Source organism: Vanessa atalanta, chromosome 22 (genome assembly GCF_905147765.1).
Source record: "Vanessa atalanta chromosome 22, ilVanAtal1.2, whole genome shotgun sequence".
NCBI classification, from domain to species: Eukaryota; Metazoa; Arthropoda; class Insecta; order Lepidoptera; family Nymphalidae; genus Vanessa; species Vanessa atalanta.
This window is the reverse complement of record NC_061892.1, coordinates 105,801-128,078: the sequence shown is the minus strand read 5'-3', so window position 1 is coordinate 128,078 and position 22,278 is coordinate 105,801. Positions and strand designations below refer to the sequence as shown.

Here is a 22,278-nt window from a genome sequence, read left to right as displayed (position 1 = left end):
AAATAAACCGTTATATATGTCAAAACAATTACTAGGTATCTATTTTATGGGCCATTAATGGTATCCAAAAGCCATTTGTTAGTAGTGTAGTGTGTTTACTGTCTCCACTTACAATATACATACATGATCTCATATTTTTAAGATATCACTCGGCTTTTAGGCTAAATATTTTACACATCCGCAGGCATTTTAATTATCTGAGGCATCGCTTTTTGCAATTCTACAAATTAAGATAGATTAAAAAAAACTCTCAACAGATTTAAATTGATTAACTCTCGAAAGGGATTTTTCACTGTCTTATCTTATCTGAAAAATGTTCCCTGTACATATTATAAAAGTGCTGAAAAAACTGAAATCAGTTGGGACAAAGTCTGGTGCGTAAAGTGGGTAAAATCTCTATCAGTTTCTAATCGAAACTGCTCTAAATATAGATCTATAGTAAACTACGTAAACTGCCCTAGTGTGTCAACGGCGCTGTTTCGCAAAAATTTTAACTTTGGCGCAATGAGTTAGAAAAGGTGTATTGAACTTAACTCTTCTTATGGTTAATATATTTATATTCTTTTAGATAACCGCTATAAAAAAGCCAACTGACGTATCGCATTGTGCTAGTAATAAATTATAAAACTATTGATTGTTATTATTTTGATAGCATATTAATAAATAATATACACTACAATTAAACAAAGTTAGAAATTAGAATCTTCTAAATATAGTATAGTAGTAGTAGTAGTCAAAATACATACAATGTGGAGACCCTGTTTAGGTTTGGACATCTGGCTAGCTAGGGAGATGGGGAATCCTAAAACTATAATTATATGTAAACAATACATTTTGTTTGATGAAGAAAACACTTTTTTGACCAAAACGGTAATCCTTTCTCCCACTGCACTGCGTATGATACCTCTACATGCAAGAGCTCATGTAACAGTCACTGTCTAACTCACAGGCAGAGCAAGACGCGACCAAAGCATCGTAATAAGGAACACAGTCGACGCGCGAAATAAAAAATACGTTGTAATATTGACAAATTTAAGATACAATACACATAATTTATGAAGTCTTAGTGATTAGTGTCTGAACAGTGAATTGTTTTAGTGAACAAAAACGATGTCAATAATGATGCGGTATTTAGTTTACTTGGTAAGTAATTTGTTTTAAATAATTATATTTTTTAATATTTTTTTTTATATCAAGTGAGAGATAAACTTTAATTTAAAAAGAACTTTTGAGGAATACTTTTTCTTAAAATAATTTATTTGAAAGAATATCAGAATATTTTTGTTTACGTGTATTTTTTACGGTTATTTGATCGCGGTTTTTTATTATGACTGTTTACATTATTCCCTACAGTACATATTTGCTACTTCCATATATATAATGGGTCAGAAATTAAAAAATAATAAATGTGTCGCATTGAATAAAATTGTAATCATAAATATTTATAATTATTCGTGTAAGGAGATATCCATGGACTGCATAATTAAAGACACTCCTTACAACACATTCATGCCTCGGTAGACGAGTATTTCTCTCAATTCTTACTATTTAAATCTAGTTCGTTTTGAAGCGATAGTCGCTCAATATATCGCTTTAAGTGCGACATTTGCTTGAAGTCCGTTACAACTTACAATAGAATTAGAGAAAGCTGCGGCGGGCGCGCTGCGAAATTGTAGGAATGTATTCCAAAACGAGTAATGCGTTGAATTGTTCTCATTCTTACTTTATACAATGATAGCGGAGATAATGTGCTTCCAATTTGAACGATTTGGTACCTACCATGTACTATTGTAGAAAACGTCGTTAGAATAGGCTTTGGGTATCAGAGTATAAACTGTCGTCTGTTACCACATACATACATATAACCCTATTTTTTTTCTTACTGGATCACACATGAAAATAAACATTCGACAATATTATGACAAAAAATCATAGGTATTACAGCATATATCGGTACCTATTTGAATAAAGAATACAAAGCACAGAAACTACAGAAAAGGTCGGAAAGCCTGTGGATAAAATGTCCTCTACAATTGCTGTTAAGTTTATCAAAAGACATATAACCAGATCGGTACTCTTTTATTGTATTATGTGAATTAGATATTCTACGCATATAAGAGATTTGAGGCGTATAACTATGATTTTAATTAGAATAGCTTAAGCTTTATTTATTATTGTTTTAAGTTAGATTCGTTTATATTATATTGCTTCTTTCCCTGTTCCAGAAATTCTTTATTATGTTAGAAATTGGTACGATTGATAGTCGATTAAAACGACGAACGCTCTCATAAGAGACGAAGTCAACCTTTTAGTATCTAAAACATTTATTTGAGTAAGATGAAAGTAGAGTAAGTACCTGCTGAATATAAAGAAAGTGCTGACAACTTGCACTAGATACTTACAATATACTTATCCATTTAGTCTTCTTAGAATGACTGCAGCAAAGGCAGTGGGACGATAGGTACCGTTTCGTTCGTTCCGGCGCAGGCGCAGGTCCGTTATCACTGAATAGTGTATGAGATGCCTCTGTAGGAAAATCTGGACTTATAAGGTAAGTTTCGTAAATTTAAAGTAAGCGTTATGAAAATGATAGCGGATGATATCAATTTATGAATAAAATTTATTCTTCATTTTGATTAAATGGAAAAATATGTAGATTTAAACAAAATATTCACTTAATAATTCTTACCACTATTTATGATTTGTACGGTACCTAGAGCCGAGATGGCCCAGTGGCTAGAACGCGTGCATCTTAACCGATGATTTCGGGTTCAAACCCAGGCAGGCACCACTGAAATTTCATGTGCTTAATTTGTGTTTATAATTCATCTCGTGCTCGGCGGTGAAGGAAAACATCGTGAGGAAACCTGCATGTGTCCAATTTCAACGAAATTCTGCCACATGTGTATTCCGCCAACCCGCATTGGAGCAGCGTGGTGGAATATGCTCCAAACCTTCTCCTCAAAGGGAGAGGAGGCCTTTATCCCAGCAGTGGGACATTTACGGGCTGCTAATGCTAAAAAAAACGGTACCTAATTAATTATTAGTCTTTAATAATTCCAAATACTTTACTAGTGTTTTACTTATTACCGTCTTTACCAAGACCCCCTTCCTGAGAGGACCCCGAAGAACTAACAACTAACAATCTCATATGTTTGGGTGCACGTTGACTGCTATGTATATTTTCGAAATTGTAATATTTGTTAGAAATAACTTACATCTTGATCAGAAGACTAAAGACGAGAGTCGATATTAAAAGTTGAAAGCTATAAAAGCCTCTTCATATTCATGATAGAAATAGATATGCTATGTGGCCTATGCCCATAAAATTGTACCACCTAACAGATTCCTAAGAATTTACGAAAATTATTATTATTTTTTACATTTTATAATTTTTTCCACATGGCAGACGAGTTCTTAAAATTAAAACTAAATTGTGTAATTGTTATTTTGTGAAATATTTTGCTAGATATTTAATTTTAGAAAATATCTAGCAATAGGGGCCCCAAATTCATATGTTCCCAAGGGCCATAGGTAATTGTGTAAAGAGTTTAGAACATCCCAATTTAGTTATTTAAATATTTATAAACCTACTATTTAGTATTATTTATAAAAGGAGGCAAATTGCTGGTAGGGCTCTCTACAAGCCCGTTTGGGTTTGTACCTACCCTTACCACTCATCAATCATTCTAGCACATAGCTTTCAACATGAAACACTGGCCAGGAAGCTACGGCACTACGGAACTAAAAAAGTCGCGCTCAATCTTCTCATTTCAAATCTGAGCAATCGATGAGGGTTTTATAAATGGAATGAAACGACCTGCGCCTCCAGTAAGAGTGAGGGTCCCACAAGAATCTGTTTTTAGTCCATTGCTCTTCCTCCTTTATACAAACGATCGGTCTTATATTTTAGATGGTAAACACAGGATATACTTTATTGCCGACGATCATTCTTTTTTGATTTAAATTAGAAAGTCTGTCACTTTGACGCAAACATAATATATTAATCGTAAACAACAATTGTTGAAAAAAATTATAATTTCATTAAAATATGTTTCTTTCTGAACCTATAGTAGATTATTGCCAAAAATTCAAAAGCAGGTGTAATGCTTCTAAATAAAACCTAATAGACTTGACAATCACTAATTACATATTATACTTGTCGTGTGGAAGTGTACCTATAATTAAGCGTAATCTCTTCTCTCGTAAGGAATGGTTCATATTTCTGCTTAGGTGACTACTTAGTATCGGGTGACACATATGTCCGTCTGACTCTTGATTTTTTTTATCATGAATAGTTGTTCTTCTAAGACGGAACCGCAAGATAGCGGTAATAAACACAAAAACTGATAATTGCAAACTAAGAGGTCTGAACTCGAGGGAAATGTGTGGCGCCGTTACACTTTCTCGAGTTTTGAAATGATTTGGGTAATAATCACTTTCATTGTAATAAAAAAAATTACTTTCGCCTTCATGTTTTTGTTGCATTTATTTAAACATCTTGTTTATCTCGTAAGAAAACATTGTTTTTTTATACAAAAAATATTAACCAGTGATTATATTTCCCAAAATAACAGAAACAAATATTCCAAGATTGGAGTTTTCAAAGGAAGCAAAGGTTACCTACATCAAAGAGGATTGCTGTTAACTTTGTACATTTGTTTATTTGCTTGCTTGTATTGTACGACTCCAGAACATAAAGTATCGATTTCAGATCCCTGTCGGACGAAATTAGGGGATTTTATACGTAGAAGACCTTGGTCTTCAGCCTTCAATAGGGCACATAGCCGATAATCCAGTGCCTGGTCGCTGTGCAGTATGAAGATTGCTGATCCGATCTGCAAATGCACGCCGTAGCTGAAGTTGGCTAGGAACACTATTATTAACATAAGCACACGGTACAGTCACACCTAGTCCCGTATAATTATCGCGTATCCACTTAAACCAAGTTCATTTGACCGGATTCGTGTAGTGAACAAATTATCGGTATGAGTATCACGAACTAAACAAGTAGTTAGGCGATTTAAAAACTCTACTTTTAATTCATTATATGAAATAGCTTACATAGCATAAAGGTAAGGTGTCACAAATCGGGTTTACATTCATTGAATATACAGTATTTTACCTAAGTTTTATAACAAATGAGGTTATAATAAACTAGCGAATACGCGCAGTTTCATGACAATTCCACTAGCAAATTGACACTTTATCGCAATCGAATCGAAACTTCATCGTTTTTGTTTAGCCGTTTTCCTACTATAATAACAAAATCATCCAGTTGTGCTTCGGTCGAAATTGGATCTAAATAGAACTGCGAACGTATCGTAACTGTTACAGTCGTAGCTTGATGTTTACTGCCAGACAAACAAACAAGCAGATTTACTTGCATTATCCAGTGAGATTTGTACGTCACTGTATAATGCATGCACGCTTGTGCGTAGCATACACAAATGGGGACACAATTTGCTATTCTGCCTTTTCATTATGCCTTGAAAATCCTTGACCTAATACTTCATAGGCACGATATTTAACAAGCTTGCTTTCTTAAACATGTTATAAATAGATTATTACCGTTAATATGTAAATTAATAGACGAAGAACTAGTAGATGTTCAATTAAAACATAAGATACGTTCCACGTTCACTGGTCAGCGATGACTTGCGTGGGGTCAGTGACCGGCACAGTGGGGCAAGGTCGACCTAACGGACACCGTGACGTCTATACGTGTTTACAACGCACAAGATTTACCGACACACTTTAGGGCAACTTGTTTTTTGGTTGACTTTGGTCATTTGTACCTCTCATCTAAACATTAACAATATTTACTCTGTAATTCCCAAGTGCCAATAAACTGTAAATTCTTCAAAGACAAAAACATATATATGTATATCTATTTAGTATGTTGTTTTTGTGGCAAATATAATAATAGTGACAATAATATCTTACTAAAAATTAATAAGGAATTGCCTATGGGCTCATCTTTATGTATTTGATTTCTTTGTGGTAGGGCTTCGTGCAAGCCCGTCTGGGTAGGTACCACACACTCTTCAGATATTTTACCGCCAGGCAGCAGTACTCTGCATTGTTGTATTCCGGTTTTCTGGCTGACAATATCAGTGTAACAACAGGCACAAGAGACAGAACAGTTTAGTTCCTAAGGTTGGTGGCGCATTGGCGCTGTAAGGAATGGTTAATATTTCTTAAAGCGCCATTGTCAATGGACAATGGTTAACACTTACCATCAGACGGCCCATTTGCTCTGCCGCCTACCAATATTATAACAAAAAATAGATTAATTAGTACGTCAAAAAGCTACGTACGTATGACTATGCCAGGTTCCCTAAACATCCCCAAAAATAAATAAGTATGGAGTATTAAGGGATAAACGAGACTACTATGTCTACTCCTAGAACTCCTAGGGAACATAATACTCTCAACCCAATGGTAGCGTTAAAATTTATAAATATATAGCGTGCGGCTATAGATAAACGAGACTTACTGATTAAACTGAAAATAAATTTATATTTAAAAAAACTATTTTAAAAATAGCTTTTATTCTTAATAGTGTAAGCGAAAAACGATTATCATACTTGATTTGTAATGTTACCAGCACCAAAATTTCACTTCTAACGGTCTAACAGGTTGATAATTTATTTAGTTCCATGATTTTACACATACTCACACTATTATTTATTACTACATCAATACACACGAACGCACGGCTTATATTTTATTAATGGATCTGGCAATATTTGTGTTCCAACGGTCGAAGTGTTTCTATTAGTTATTCTTTACTTTGGAAGGACAGGGTGCGAAGCGGAACGTCCTCCTTTGAAACAAAAATCTCTAAATCCCCCATATATAGAGAGTTAGATATATAACCTACAGTTGCTTTAAGTCAAAAACACTCTTATAAGTAAAGTTTACATACATAATTCATAAGCACAAAGATATCGTACATGGCACAGTACATGGAAAATATCGTAGTACACAAAGAAATACCGGAGTTTTCCGTCAGCAGTAGAACACGAGTAAGAGTAAGCGTAATCGCACAGATCGTTGATACAAATGTATGTCACACGCGCCCCTGTCATTGTACGGTGCTTGATAAGCATCTAATAAGGTATAACGTGAACTGTATTCGTCTGTGGTAGTATTTAAGTTTAGACGCAAACGATAGTCGATACGCTCTGTTTGAACCTGCACGCGTCGGCATAACGGGATTTGACGTCGCTTTACCTCACGTCACACCACCTGACATGAAGATTTCATATGAGCTCCTCGATATGTTTAGATTTCTAATGATAAAAAAAGGCGGACGAAACCTGATGTAATTGGTCAGTTGACAAGCCGTTTACTTTTGCTAGCTGCTTTACGACACCGGTCTCTCGAAGTCTTCAAAACAAAATTACGTATTAATGAATAACATCCTTTCATTTAAGTGTTTCCATATAAAGTGGAATACGCACTAAAAAACGACCGTTACTCACTTCGTTTCTTCGGAGAGCATCATAGGATCGCTTCCGTATGCTACCGTGACGCCACGACGGTTGGCATACCTATGTGACCTCTAACCTGAGGAGCACCAACGCCTTCTTCTCGGTCTTCAGAGGAGCGGGTCAGAGTAAGTATTTTCCCCATGCTCCCGCTCCGTGGCCTCCTACGACATGACACTTGCACAGAATATTAATAGCATACCGCGATATCGGAATATGAACAAAATAATAATCTTAATGATTAGTTGCTATTCGTTCCAAAAGAGAGATATTAATTATATGTGTGTATACATTTTAGTCTTTATTAAAAGTAATAATAAGGGAAAAGTGAGAGAGTTTACAGTTTTGGCGAAACTTTCACTGTTCCCTTAGTATAAAGCTACCAAAAACAAACAAAGACGGAATCGGATTCGCAGCTAATTTTAACATACAAACATAGAGCATCAAAACTAAAGAGATTCATATTTTTCAAATCTCCTGGAGTATCTTGTTTTACTAGAATGTTCTTGGAAGATACCCGTTATACCTACTGGTGATTATTAATCGTTAAAGATCAGGAAAAGTATATGAACTTTTTGATATTTTTACAATTCACACTTGTCACGCCAATAGTCTATAAATTCAAAGGTTTTAAAACTGGAAAAACTGACAAACATATAACTAATATATATAGTATAACTAAAATTACTCCGATTTAGTCGTTTTTCTCAGTTAAACAAAAAAGTATCCTCACGGAGGACATTTTTACTAAACCTAATAGAACAAGGCTTTCTAATTAACAATACTCAACTTTTATTCTTATTTCTTCATATTAAATAAACTCTTATCATTAATAAAATAAAATTTTACGAGGCAATAATTATCTTAAACGCTTAGTAGATTTTACTTCATCAACCTACTTAACAATATTAAGAAAGTTTGTGTTAATTATCGTTCTAACCCACAATATATTATTATTTAGTTTTTGTTCGGTTAGTTTTAGAAATGCTATGATATTCTGCCAGGAACAGCCCGCAACAATGATTGATGATAATCGAACGAGAAAGCTGGGAATCCATTGGAATAGCTGCTCGTGTTTGTGCACTCGTGTTCTCCACACAGCAGAGTTACTCGTTGAGATCGACTTCCGTGGTCGTAATTCTTTTTAGGTAAAGTTTGAGGAATCCAAATTTTTTTTATCTGAATCTGCACTGGCAAGTGCGGCATGAATACAGCGCACGAATTATATCAAAATATACAAATGTCAATATTATGTGTTTCGCTTTGTTAATCGTTGTTATACCTAATAATTTGATTCCGATACCGTAAAACGCTATTCTAATAATTTTCCAAGTTAAATTGATGCATTATTCGTTATATAGTCGTTATATAGGATCCAATGGAAGTTTTCATTATTTCTTGGAAAATTTAAGAATATTTTCGAAGATATTACTGATTTAATACATATAGCGGTTTGTATTGTCTATGACTGTATATCTAGTATATTTAGTATCAGCACAGAATATATAAAAATATTCCATTAACCTAAGTAGTACTTATGCTAGAAATGAGAACAAACGCGGAGTAGAAAGTAAGGGTTACAACCCTTACTTTCCGCTCGCACGTATCTAGACACGCGGTAGCGTGTCAGTCAAGTTCTAGTAACAGAACTGGCGAGCAGCACCGTGTGTAATATTACACGAACCATTTGGAGCCACTTTTGACCTCCTCATAACTCAAAAACTATTTGACATAAATGTGTCAAATTTGGCATATATATTGAGACTTGCGAGATACATATGTGTTCCAAATTTCATAAACACATCTCAAATGGTTAGACCTTAGGCAACAATATATTATCCCAAGTTATAAGAAGAAATTATATTTTATGTAGTTATAAATAAATTTGAAAAAGGACTATTTAACTTGGCACAAATTTAGATCTCACTTCTTTTGTCGTTGAAGACAACAACCAAGGTATTTATCATAATATTTAACTTGGCTCTCATTTTTACATTTATGTTTTTGATGGGATAGAGAATGTTTTCGGACAACAGTATACAGATATACATTAAATAACGGGAATTCATTTTTTCAATGAATCTTATTACTCGTTAACATAATACTTTGTGAAGATCCTTGGACTTAAGCTCGGATTCCAATCAGGACAGGACTGATCAAGAACAATAATAGTTCATAGTAAAATAATTGTAAGTACCTAAATATGGTTTGTTTTACAAGAGCAACTATGCAAGTTTCTTGCCATTTCGTCTCGCTGGAGGCTGCTTTCCTAGATGGTGGTAAAATTGAAATATTGACTATTAAAAATTCTCTATTTTAAAGTTAATTTAATTTGTAAGCTTAATTGTTATTTCAAGTTATATAATATCCAAGATCCGATGACAGGGCATTGACGGTGTGACTTCAAATGACCCGATTCCTTATCCGCAATACAGATATTATAGAAATAGGTGAAAAATAAAAACTCTATTTCATGACAGGTCGTTTATTAAGAAGTTTACGAGTTAGAGCAGGCAGCCACAGTCAGCGTTGCGTGGACGAACAGTCGGTCATAAGAACCGCGACAGTTATGTGATTACGTACTAAGTAAGTAGAGTAGGACAATAAAGTAATTCTTTATCTTTTACGGACGGGCGCAAAGTTAGAAAAAGTGTGTTTTTAGCGGGACACGGTATTTATACCCCTATTTGTCTTAGTGTGTCAAATTCAAAAAATTGCGAAATCCCTTTTGCTGTGACAATATTGACGAATAAACACCGATCCCTAAATGGAATAAGGATGGTCATGATATTTATATCAATTTTAACCTTGGGCACTTAGTTTATTTATCGAACATTTATTTGTCGAACAGTTAAACTCGAAAGAGAATTAAAAAAGGAATATCTTATTAGGATTGGAAATAAAGATTTTTATTCAATTATTAGACAAGACTTTTACATATATCCAGATACTCGTTGGTAAAAATCTCAATTAAAAACAAATTTACAATCATCAAGTACTCTTTCACCTCCGTAATCCACTCCACTCGTAACTCAAATATTTGAAAGACACTCGCGACGACCATTGCATAAATAATGAAAATGATAAATCTCAACGGATAATGTGGTCGAGTGAACGTAGATTTAATATCTTCGCTATAATTTGCGGCGTCAGTTATCGTCGAGACACGTAATGTCTTCTCAATTATCTGAAATGATGTCTGTTTACTACCTTATATTCTATACTAGCTGTTCCGCGCGATGTCATCCCCCATGACAATTTTATTTTAAGTATTTACCTTAATATTAGAAATTATTTCAATCAAACACACGAATAGAAACGATTGCAAAGTTAAATGATTTTTACCATTACATGGGCCAATCAGATTAACTGATACGGTTACGATACGTTCCCGACCCTATTCCGAACTAACTTCGACCAAAACGCAACTGTATCTTTGTGTAAGTGGAACAGGATAACGGCTACAGTTACGTTTTGATTCGATTGCGATAAAGTGACAATATATAGAAAAACAGCATAAAGATTGAAAAAATAGATAAATACATAAAAACACTAACTGGACGTGTTCCTTCAATCACCCCTCTATCCGATTTAAATGACAATTGTTTATACCTATGCCTTTTGCGCTAACCGACCGTCAAATTAATTAAACATTTGTTAATAAATATAAGATAATATAATACATACATATTAAGTAGGTGGACTCGTAAATAGGCCACCTGGTTAAATCGTCAACAACAAATATAAATAAACGATGATTCGGTGGCTTCATATAGGTAGTAATGACTACATACAAGCCTGTCTACGTGGTCGTTTTTCACTCACCAATTATTTTTTTATAACAGGTGTACTTTGGATTTATGTGTTCCTGTTTCGAGGATGCACACCCATTGACGTTACACATTTATAGTGTAAGTGGTTTATCGTTCACCATGCCCATGAGCCAAGGTGACGTCTTACCACCCGATGGAACTACAAACTCGCTCCCTAAAAAGTATTTTTTTCTCATAAATAACTATAGTAAAAATTACGTACAACAAATATCAAACTGGTAAAAGTTGGAAACTATTTTCCCTGAAACAGTTCAACTTGACCGATTGTGAATCAAATCACACAGAAATTATTACTGTAGATTGTATCTGTCTTCATTGAATCCGCGATAAATGCTTAAGGTATGCAGGTTAGTAAGGCGTAACGGACTTGACTAAAACGTACTGCGCTACACATAAACACGTACCTACTCCCTGTTTTAAAATAAACCTTAAGTTTATAAGAGTAAGGTCTATTAGGGCGTTGGAAGTCATTTGCATATGCCGCTACGTTGGCGCCGACTCTCAACTTATAAGGCGATTTGTATAGCTTCGTGTGGATAGATCAACCAACCTTTTACCGAACTGAGAAAAAGAGAAACCTATAGATGTATTGTTTATCCAATTAAGCGTCAACCAACGTTTATTATAAGCTGACTGTTTCCTTTGACTATGTGCGTATCAGCAAAATATTCTCATAAATATGCCTATATTCTTATCTAGGTTTCAGACTACCTCTAAATTTCATCACGATCGGTTCAGCGGGTTAGTTGTGTCGAGGTAACAAAAAGACAGAAAGTTGCTTCCGCATATACTAGCTTAAGCAGCGGCCTTACCTGAATTTATGAAACTTTATGTAAACAAAACGTCATATTTTACATTCTCGAGTGGTGAAATAAAAAAAGTACCAAATTTTATCTAAATTGGTGCAGCGGTTTAAGTGTGCGGACTAGTTACTCCCGCATTTCTAATATTAGTATAGATATTGTAAAAGTACATATACTCTATTCCAACCATAACAGGTAAAAAGCCAACTAAACAACATTTGACAGCAAACTGACGCGATATAATTGGTCGCGAGCTTGATCAATCTGTGATATTCGCTATGGATTTGCGAAAAAATTGAGTTTTGAACGACGAAACTGTTATCGGAATTTTGGGAGCAAAATTAAAGTGGAAATAATTAGTCAAGTATATATTATAAATAAAGATATATTAATCATAAATTCTTAGTAGTACACAACATAGCTGAGTTATTAGCAATTCGTATGAAATATTTAAATCTAAGCTTTGTTTATCTTTTTTCCTACTTCCATTGGAATAAGTGAATGAATTTATTATTTCAAATTAATGTAACGTTTGTTTCGATGAGACCTACTGTCGTCGTTGTGTGTGCATGCCTTTGTTCTTGAAGGTTAGGTGTGCATATAATTATAATGTCCATTGTAGTAACAGACTGTTTTACTTAATTACAGGCACTGGCAGCACTGTGCATGTCGGAGCCGACTGTTGAGCCGAAGACAGAAGACGCTCAGAGCGACGCTGAGGAGCCGCCGGAAGGTTACTACGCCTTCGTCGAGTCACCGAACGCTACTCCACCTAGGTTATATCATTTACTTTAACAAATTAATACTACTAAATACTTGTTTTTGGAATTTGTATGATTAATATTAATGTATATCATTTGCGATTTGTGACGAAATAAGGATGTTATAAATACTTCGTAAGTCATGTTGTTACTATTTTTCGTTTTTTTTTTTTTCAAAATATATGTATCATCATCATATCATGTCCGAATATCATCGCAGTAGCAGCGTCACCGCGATGAAAGGCAGTTTTTACTCAAGTCTAATGTTAAGAGTCCACTTATGGCCTCAGAATATCGTAAAGGCTGCCCTGTGAATTCGGCCCTTTGCTTAGAGCGTCATTGAAAGGTAGGATATTGGGCTATAGGTATGTGCTCCGATGGGTCGTTGAGATTGATGCAGAGAAAAAATATAAATTGGAACACGGAATAAAATAAAACATTTGATTTTTAAATACCGACATCAGAAATATTTTTTTCGCATAATGTCTACATAAATGTTGTCATTTATCATTATAAAACTTCTTAATAAGGTAATATCCATTAAAATACAAATCTTGGTATTAATAAAGCTTCAATCTGCCCTCAAAATAATTTCGCAAATAAAACGCTTACGGTCTTCGGTCGGCAAATGAAGTCCCATCCGAATGCAATAAACATGACTTAAGATAACGCAAAGATTTCTCGTCCAGACATGCGAGCTCTCGGCTCTCGGCTCTCGGCTCTCTCTCAACGTTGATTACTTGTTTATCACTTTCGAGTGTAACAAGTGGTCAGTGGATGGTGGGCGGTTAGAGGACGCCACTTTCACTAGCATGTTACAAATATAGCATAATGGGTGTTGTCATCGAATCCGTTATGATGGATGCTTTTAATCAAATTGTATTTAGGTATGACTATTTTAAATAATAGCTTTATTTTTGTATGAACTTATGTTACCTACGCACATTAATAGTTCATTTAAAAACTGCGTTTTGAACTGAACGATGTAGGATATAAGGATATCTTCATTCTTAATAAATAAAACTCGCGAAAAGTATTAACAAAAATGTATGCTATGGGTCGATATTTGGGAGAACAGATTGTAGGGATGTATTCACTCGAGTAACTACTACTCACTCGGGTTGTTCTGCGGCCAAACTACTACTCTATATTAGCGTACTCCTTTGAAGTGTAAATAAACCAGTTTAAGAACATGCACAGAGCATTTGCACACTTCTTATAGTGTTTCGGTGGTTAAGTGTCCAGATATTAATAGTTAAGTGTGGTTGTAGAGTGCGACCACCTCCGTACCGACAAGTGACGTCGGAGTGTGCGTCGGCCGGCGATCGCGCTCACGTCAGCGCCAACAACCTGTGTGGGGACCTCAACAGGGGCCTCATACCACGGAACCCGTTGGGACAGAATCCCAATGGCGAACCTTATCCTTTGTAAGTACCAACCAAGTTAATATAAGTATTTAACTATCATTATTATAATTTTATACAACAGCCTGATAAAATAATATATCGGCTGCCCAGTTGGTTATGTAACATGATTATAGGCCGCTAGTTTGGTCCCGGGTTCGTATCCTAGATTGAGATAAAACAAGTTACTTGGTTTTACTTTTAAGAAATTTTCAGTCTCAGTATTAGTAGATATAATGTCCTCTGGTCCAAAAAACGCGCAAAGCCGTTGGTTCTGCACCTTGACGGATTTTCAAAACATCGACGTACGAGCGAGAAGAAATTTACTGAACCATAGCAAACATTCTACTTACTTGGCTGGCCTTTCAATTTTGTTACTGCGGCGAAATTTTTTCATAAGGATATTTATGAACTACGCGTAATAATAGTTAACTTTGTTAATAAATGTGAGACATATGTATAATAAAGAGTTATTGTTGTGTTTAACTACTAATGACATTATACTGATTATTACTAAAGAGTCCGACGGCGTAGTCTATTTCAAAGTGAGACTTGTAAATAAAATAATTTACTACTTTTTACTGATATTCCTAATATTTGAAGACAACACAAGACAATAAACAATTACTTTTTATATCAGACCTTTGTTGCAATCATTTTCAAGTTCTCATTTAATTTTTAACTTCACATAACACGTCCCAAGAGCTATTTGAGATAAATACAGGAGGGGTCCTCGATCGATGTTAATGTTCCACCGCACTTGTGCAGCGAGCTGATACGCAACCACACGCTGCGCTTCCTGTCGCGCACGCTGCCCGTACTGCGCGCGGACGACGCGCTGCCGCGCGTGGCGCACGTGGCGCCCGACGCGCTGCCCGACCTGCAGCACAACAGGTACCCCGCGCGCCTCGGAGGGCTCATTGTGATTCCTTTACTTGTACTGGTGCGAGTGCTGAGATGTAAACGACCAAACTGATCAACAACAAACAAAGCGAAGACATTTTAATTGCTCATTTGGGTCCCTTAATACATTGTACGAGCGTTTTATTTGTACCAGGTAGGCTTGAACGTCTACTTTACAATTTTCAAATAACTAGAAACATATTTGATTGTAGATTGTCAAAAATATACCACCTTATTTAAAGCTACCGCGAAAAGAATCTTGGTGTGTTGATTTTTATGTAAATTCATCTTGAATATATTTTTTATGATTTTACTTCTAAGTTAGATGCTTCAAATGTAATCCTTGAAGCTTCTAACGCGTCGTCTTCGCGTAGAATTGTTTCTGGCCTCGTTTTGTAACGTTAATTTATTACACTTTTAAATTGTATTCCCGGGTACTGATAAGAGAATACGAGAAATTCTATACCATAACCATAGTATAGAATCAAAAAAATAAAATTAGGATTTAACCCGTAGCAGTCATTCTGATTAAAATTTATATTTCGTGTAACTTTACATGGTGACTTTGTATTTGTGTTTCCATTGTACGATTGGCTCACGTCGATAATTTGGCGCCACAGACTGGAAGAGCGCGTCAAGCGGTCGCTGCCGTCCGACGCGCCGGCGGGCGAGCTGCGCATGGAGCACCGCGGGGCCGACGCCAGGGACAACCGACACTTCTGCGACGGCGGCGGAGTGTGAGTACACGCACACACAGAAACTGTCGTAACTTTTGAGATTTCTTATCGATAGCTAATCTAATTTTATCACATATCTGCTGCAAGTCAGTGTGAGCCAGTGTAGCTACAGGCACAAACAACTTATTTCCCAAGGTTGGCTCCTCATTGGAGATCAAGAAGAATTAAAATTTCTTACGGCGCCAATATCTATGGGCGACGGTGACCACTTCCTATCGGGTGGCCCATTTGCCCACCCGCCTATCGATTTTATAAAAAAAAAATCGCATCACTGTATACGATCGAGGTGTTCCACAGGGTACGATCATGAACCCGTATTTATTCCTAATTCGTAGAAGTGACAAATTTACTGTTTCTTTTAAAACTGTTGTCGATCATAAGACGTGTGATCAAGGACACAAATAAAACAAATTACAATTAGAAACGTATTTATATATATTTACTAGAAACGTGTAGCGTCATAAACAAGAAAATGTGAACATACGAAAATACTGCGTATAAAAATTTCAACCCGCGATACATTTTGTCTCTTATAACACAAAAAGCAACATTGACATGGATATTTTAGTAACTATAAGAAGTTGTATATAATATCTTTTCCAAGCACATCCATTAATTATACTAATGATCTACCAATAATACAAGTATATATATGAACTCGATTTAATCATCAATATTATAATCAATTAAAGTGTTGTATACATTTTTGCTCGTTAAAAGATCAACACAATCTCATTACTATGAACCTCTGTTATTTGCTAAACTTTAACGGCTCCGAGAGTTTTAAGATCTGAAACGACAATATCCAGAGCGTCGTGACACGTTCCGTCTAAGATTTTGACACGATTGTCCTTCTCGATCTGTAAATCATACAAACAAAAAATATTTTTATTCTACATATAAAATCAAAGAAAAATCAGATTATATACTGAATGAAATTGAGCTGTCAAAATCAGCCGTCTCACTGAGTGTAAAGATAAAGAGAGAGACGGCACGTACCTCGGCTCTGTATCGGATGTGTTCGGGCCACACGCACTGGTCGAAGTAGCCGTCCACGTCGGGCGGCTCGTACAGCCGGAGGCAGCGGCGAGACAGGCACTCGCCGTATTCTAACACGAAGTAGTATCTGAAGTAGAATATTTGTTGTAGAATTAACGACCGCAATGAATGAAGATAATTTTTATCCAGTTATAATGTTGACTTTGAGTGAGCTTAAATGCTCTTATTAGTTTTTCGAATGTTATTATTGAGTATAGTAAAACTAATAAATAATAATGGTTACATACCTTAAATTACAAATTTCCATAATGGGTTTATAATTCATCACTGTAAACCCTTCCAACACGATAAACTTTTTACCATTCACTTGTAACTTCCCCCCACACTTTTCGTCATTAAACGAATGTGCTTTATTTTCACCGTCCACAGTCTTCATAATATCATTGAACATAGCTTGCATGTCCAGAGACGACAGTATATCATAGTTGTTGTGGTCCAAGCCATCACATTTGATATGATGGGGACTATCATCCGGATAGAAGTATTTATCTTGATGGAATACATACACCGGTGTGAGAAGGTTTTTTAATTTATTCGCTAGTGTTGTTTTTCCTCCACAAGTAACACCAGATACTCCTATGATAATCCAGTTGTCCATTTTCCCATGTGCCATTGTGATTTGAGCTTTATGTAAATAAGTTAGAGGTGTGGATATATGTGGTACAGAGTAAAAGACATGAGTCCCCCAATGAAGAAGAAGCCCCAAACGGCGCACGCTAGTAATGCCCACTGTGGATCAGGAATGTATTTGTAGATAGCAAGATCTGAAACCATAAAGGTATTCTTAACTATAGTTAAAATTAATCACGGCTATAAAATGTCAGATTTAATATTTTAAATGGGTTTTGTAATGTCTTACCTTCGTCTATGAAAGGATAAGAATTGATCCAAAAAACGAAAACCAAAAACACAGTAACTGTCGTTACTAAAATCAGTTTCCCCAAAACTGCATCAGGAATGTCCATAAAGACATTTCCTTTCAACCAAATGAAAGTAAATACTATCAAGGGTTTCTAATACACTATAAATTTGATTTTGTGTTAATGATTATTTTGTAAGGAATTCAAATATTTATTGAAACACTTTCAAAGATTTTAACTACAGAAATAACTCTTTTCAAATTCATCAAATGGTTCTTCTGCAAAAAGAATGGACTTCACTTCATCAACTTTGACGTCAATTTTCTCAGCAAGAGGCTTGCCTTTGATGGCTCGCTCCACAATCTGAAAAAGAAAAAAAATATATAATATCTATTTTAAATATTCAATTGTACATTATTACAAATGAATGACCAGCAATGTTTCCGGTTTAACTCAGAGCAACCATTGTATTGAGTGAATTAATCTGTTCATTTGTTGTTTATATTTGCCCTTGAAGTCTATTTAAACAAAACTGACTTGAAAATTTAGTCATACTTATTATTGACTATCTAAAGGCAAAATTGTGAATACATCAAAACACTTTGGAGACAAATTCAAAGTCAAAGATTGTATCTAATCAGTACTATAATACAATACAACAATAAAATTGTATTCAAGATAATTCTTATCAATTTATATAAAGTAAATTTATGTATTTATGAATATGAGTGAAGCACAGTGCTGTCATGATACTACATTATAATTATAATCAGTGTTGTGTAAGTGTATGGTTAGGTATACAATTTGAAATAAAAAAAGTGTGTTCAATATAGAATTTCTTATAACTATATATTTCAGACGAAATGATAGATATCCACAAACTTAGATTAACATTCCACGATTTGTTAATAGCTCTATAACATACACAAACAGTTAATGATTATTACATTTTCATTTATAATATAACTTATTGATAGTAATAGGTTTTAAATATCAAGGTGGGTTTCCCTTCAATGAAAAAGACGTGTGCTTTCGTTGAATGTTTACTACGGAGTAAACAAGCAACATAATACATTGAACTAATATACATTTTTAAATCTAACACAACTTTATTCTACTCAACTACTTATATCAACTTTAATACTTGAATTACTTCTTCTAAATAGTTTTGATAAAAATTGTGGCATTTCACAATACCATTCAGTGTCAATGTTTATTTGTTATCTTTACTCCTCCTGTGGTTGGATACTACCACATATTGCACCTGCTCAACTGCTTCTTACAATAAAATAAATAAATTAAAGTGTTCTTACCTTTTCAGCCACAGCACTGTTAGCTGTCGGTGTTGACAGTGCTAGGAGCTTTTTTATGTTTTCTTCCACTATTGTTTCTTTTGATTTGATCACTGCTTGCTTGTGCTTTTTACTATTTTGATTGTATGGATGACTGTTAACTAAAATAAAAAGTTACTAAAATTATGCATTTACTTTTTAAAATATCAGACTATTTAAGAGAAGTAGGAGATGCTATTCTCTATTCTTATAAACATTAATCATGTTCATTGATTTATAAACAGTAGCAAAATTTACGCAAAACGGCTTACGTCGAAGAATTATAAATATAAACTACTTCATGATAAGTTTATTGTGTAACTCACGAATGATGCAACGTATTACTTTACATTACGAACCTTGACCTACGCTCTGATGCCGAGTTGGGTTTGCACGACGCTTTTTTCCTTTACTTTTGTTTTCTAGAAACAAGAAAAATACAATTATCTCTGAATTCTAATATACAAGTACAAAAAACATGTAGTATTCCTTACCTTCAGGATCCACTAAAGCAAGAGCCTGACGCACTAACGCCGAAGACATTTTAAATCATCAACATTAATAAAAACATAACAATTTTTACTAATATTTATGCTTTCTAACCTATAAATTCAACTCTAAATGCGTCCGCCTGACATTTGACAACTGACAATGACAAGTTGACAAAAATATTTTTAAAAAGCTTTTATTCATCGGCAAAAGAGCCACATATTCAGCCTGAAAACAACGACTATGACATCATAAGTCCAAATTTGTGACATAGGTGTCCTTGGTACAGCAATCGTCGCTAAATTTACAAGATGTGTTAAAATAATTGTTATTGATTTTATATTTTAGATTATGTATGCTGTATCGAGCTATTAATGGTGAAAGTTCGGGACCAGAACGTCGAGAAGACCCTGGAGTGGGTACTCACACACACACACCTCATACGCCACCTCATAAATATGAGGTAATAAATGTATAATTAAAAAAGGGCATAAAAATGTTAGAAGTTAGAATAGGATATAATATAATACATATTTAGGTAGAGTTCGATTGTGTATTTGGCAACATTGCTATTTATATAGACAACAAGCAATGTGTTTTTAATACCTTGTTTTAATTTACTGTTTATTACGACATAAATATCTAATAATTATTATATAATTAAAATTGACAATCAATTTAATTGGTATAAACTATGCTTAAGTGAGAATTTAGACCTCTTCTAAAATTTAATTATTACTAAATAATTAAATGTCAGAAACAAATCTTAGTTATTAAGGCTATTACTTATTACTAGAGTTTTATCATGCCGCCATCTTCAGATTTGTGAGTTTTTTTGTCAATAATATACTTACACCGTTATTTAAAAGAATTTTCTTCCATCGTTCAGGGTCCACCCACTCCCTGCCCTGCCCGCGTGGAGTACGCGACTCCCGTGTTCGCTCGCAACTACCAAGGAGTATGGCGCTATGTAGTTCAGATTCCCTACGAGGGATATTTTACGCAGACTGTTGAAGTCACAAGGTAAACACATCTTTGAAATTATGAAGACGGTTACAATTACAGAAAAGTAACAATGACCGTTTTTTATTTAATAATTAAATTAATAAAACGAACATTCGTCATAAACTATGAAATCATCACATATCAATATAAAAAATAGTTATGCAAAGAATCTGTTTTTTTTTTGTTTTAATATTTATTTTGTATTAAAATTGTAAAATGCTAGTGGGCAGTCCTAACAAACAAATAAATACCAGATGTATGCAATCCCGCTGCCACTACCTGGAGGGAGGCTGTCTGAGCTCTCCGCGCTGGCTGTCGCTGCTCGTGGCCGAGCTGCACTACCCGCCGCCGCCCGCCGCGCCCGCGCCCGCCGTACGCACTCGCACACACGCGCACACACATACATACACGCACACACCCACGATAACAATTTGTGTGTATACTTTTATATATCTATTTCTAAGTTTATTTTTTTTTTAAACTAGGAGTACCAACAGTTCGCTCAGAAACGTCTGGGTGAAACCGACATCAGCACCGAGAAACCGCCGCACTGTGACGGACACGACGAACTTGGCTGCTATCAGGTACGTTAAGTGATGACTAAAAACGATATAATACTTTCATTGTTAAAAATCTACATTTTATCACATCGCTCTACACTTAACTGGCAGGCAAGCATCTTTTAACTTCCACTCTCTATGAATATTCTATTAGGTTACATTAATGACGGAATTTATCATTATTTTTTTATGTTATAGGGGGCAAACGAGCAGGAGGCTCATCTGATGGAAAGTGATTACCACCGCCCTAGAATGGACATCTATATCCTATATCATCATTTTCACCTCTGAAAATGATCGAGACATTTAGATCGCTTGCTATTAAAATTTCCTACCAGGTCCGCCTGTACTACGACTGGTTCCTCGTGCCGGGCTCGTGCAAGTGTTGGCGGCCGGACTACTTCGCGCGCTACGTGCGACGCAACCACCACGAGCTGTGAGCCGCACGCACACGCGCACACCTACACACACACACACACACACACACTGACCCACATCCAAATGTAAACCACTAGAGATTACTATACGTCATGCGACTTTTTGAAGTTACTGAGATTGAGAGATGCCTTGTGACGTCGAGATACTCGTTCTTATTAACAAATTATGAAAACAAAATGATAACAAAAGGCACATCGGTAAAGGTTATGTTTTCGAAATTCAGAATTATTTCATAATCAAGAAGAGTAATTAGTTTACTACGAAAACTGTCTGGTATATTTTACTTGTTTTCTCTCCTAAGTAGTATTAATTACAAACGTTTTTAAATCAACTAAGTGAACTATTTGGTGCTAAGACTTTGTGACGTTAAGACTGTGTTAACTCATATTATGAAAAGTATTTTATATAAGATTTTAAAAGCGTTTTAGACGTATGTATTTATACTCTGAAATTCTAGGTTTAAAATAATAATATATTTACGAATACATGCATTTTCGTTTTTCGTGTTGATAGTGTAAATACAGTTTTAGACAAAGGTATAAAGGCACGGTGAGATCTCCGTAATTATATTATTAATTTAATATTACTCGATACCATTGC

General features: G+C 35.0%; 2 protein-coding genes across 2 annotated transcripts; one reads left to right on the top strand and one right to left on the bottom strand.

The window, feature by feature from the left end:
• The first annotated feature begins 1,124 nt into the window (after positions 1–1,124).
• On the top strand, positions 1,125–22,227 carry LOC125072660. The gene is made up of 10 exons (XM_047683316.1): positions 1,125–1,143; positions 12,781–12,908; positions 14,165–14,320; positions 15,065–15,190; positions 15,820–15,936; positions 20,024–20,138; positions 20,565–20,698; positions 20,935–21,052; positions 21,166–21,264; positions 21,579–22,227. The coding sequence occupies exons 2-10, from the start codon at positions 12,799–12,801 to the stop codon at positions 21,678–21,680; spliced, it is 1,077 nt and encodes a 358-aa protein (XP_047539272.1). The 5' UTR covers positions 1,125–1,143; positions 12,781–12,798; the 3' UTR covers positions 21,681–22,227.
• On the bottom strand, positions 16,354–18,092 carry LOC125072661 (nicotinamide riboside kinase 1). Its single transcript, XM_047683317.1, has 4 exons — positions 17,855–18,092; positions 17,223–17,759; positions 16,936–17,062; positions 16,354–16,796 (listed from the first exon to the last, which is right to left on the bottom strand). The coding sequence occupies exons 2-4, from the start codon at positions 17,606–17,608 to the stop codon at positions 16,695–16,697; spliced, it is 615 nt and encodes a 204-aa protein (XP_047539273.1). The 5' UTR covers positions 17,609–17,759; positions 17,855–18,092; the 3' UTR covers positions 16,354–16,694.
• Positions 22,228–22,278: the final 51 nt, after the last annotated feature.

Bases quoted from the DNA above. Each gene is read 5' to 3' on its own strand.
- LOC125072660 (XM_047683316.1), top strand. From the start codon at position 12,799: ATGTCGGAGCCGACTGTTGAGCCGAAGACAGAAGACGCTCAGAGCGAC. The intron at 12,909-14,164 runs GTTATATCATTT...GTGTGGTTGTAG, and splicing joins CCGAACGCTACTCCACCTAG to AGTGCGACCACCTCCGTACC. The intron at 20,699-20,934 runs GTAAACACATCT...AATAAATACCAG, and splicing joins CAGACTGTTGAAGTCACAAG to ATGTATGCAATCCCGCTGCC.
- LOC125072661 (XM_047683317.1), bottom strand. From the start codon at position 17,608: ATGGCACATGGGAAAATGGACAACTGGATTATCATAGGAGTATCTGGT. The intron at 17,063-17,222 runs GTATGTAACCAT...ATTCTACTTCAG, and splicing joins ATGGAAATTTGTAATTTAAG to ATACTACTTCGTGTTAGAAT. The intron at 16,797-16,935 runs GTACGTGCCGTC...TATGATTTACAG, and splicing joins ACATCCGATACAGAGCCGAG to ATCGAGAAGGACAATCGTGT.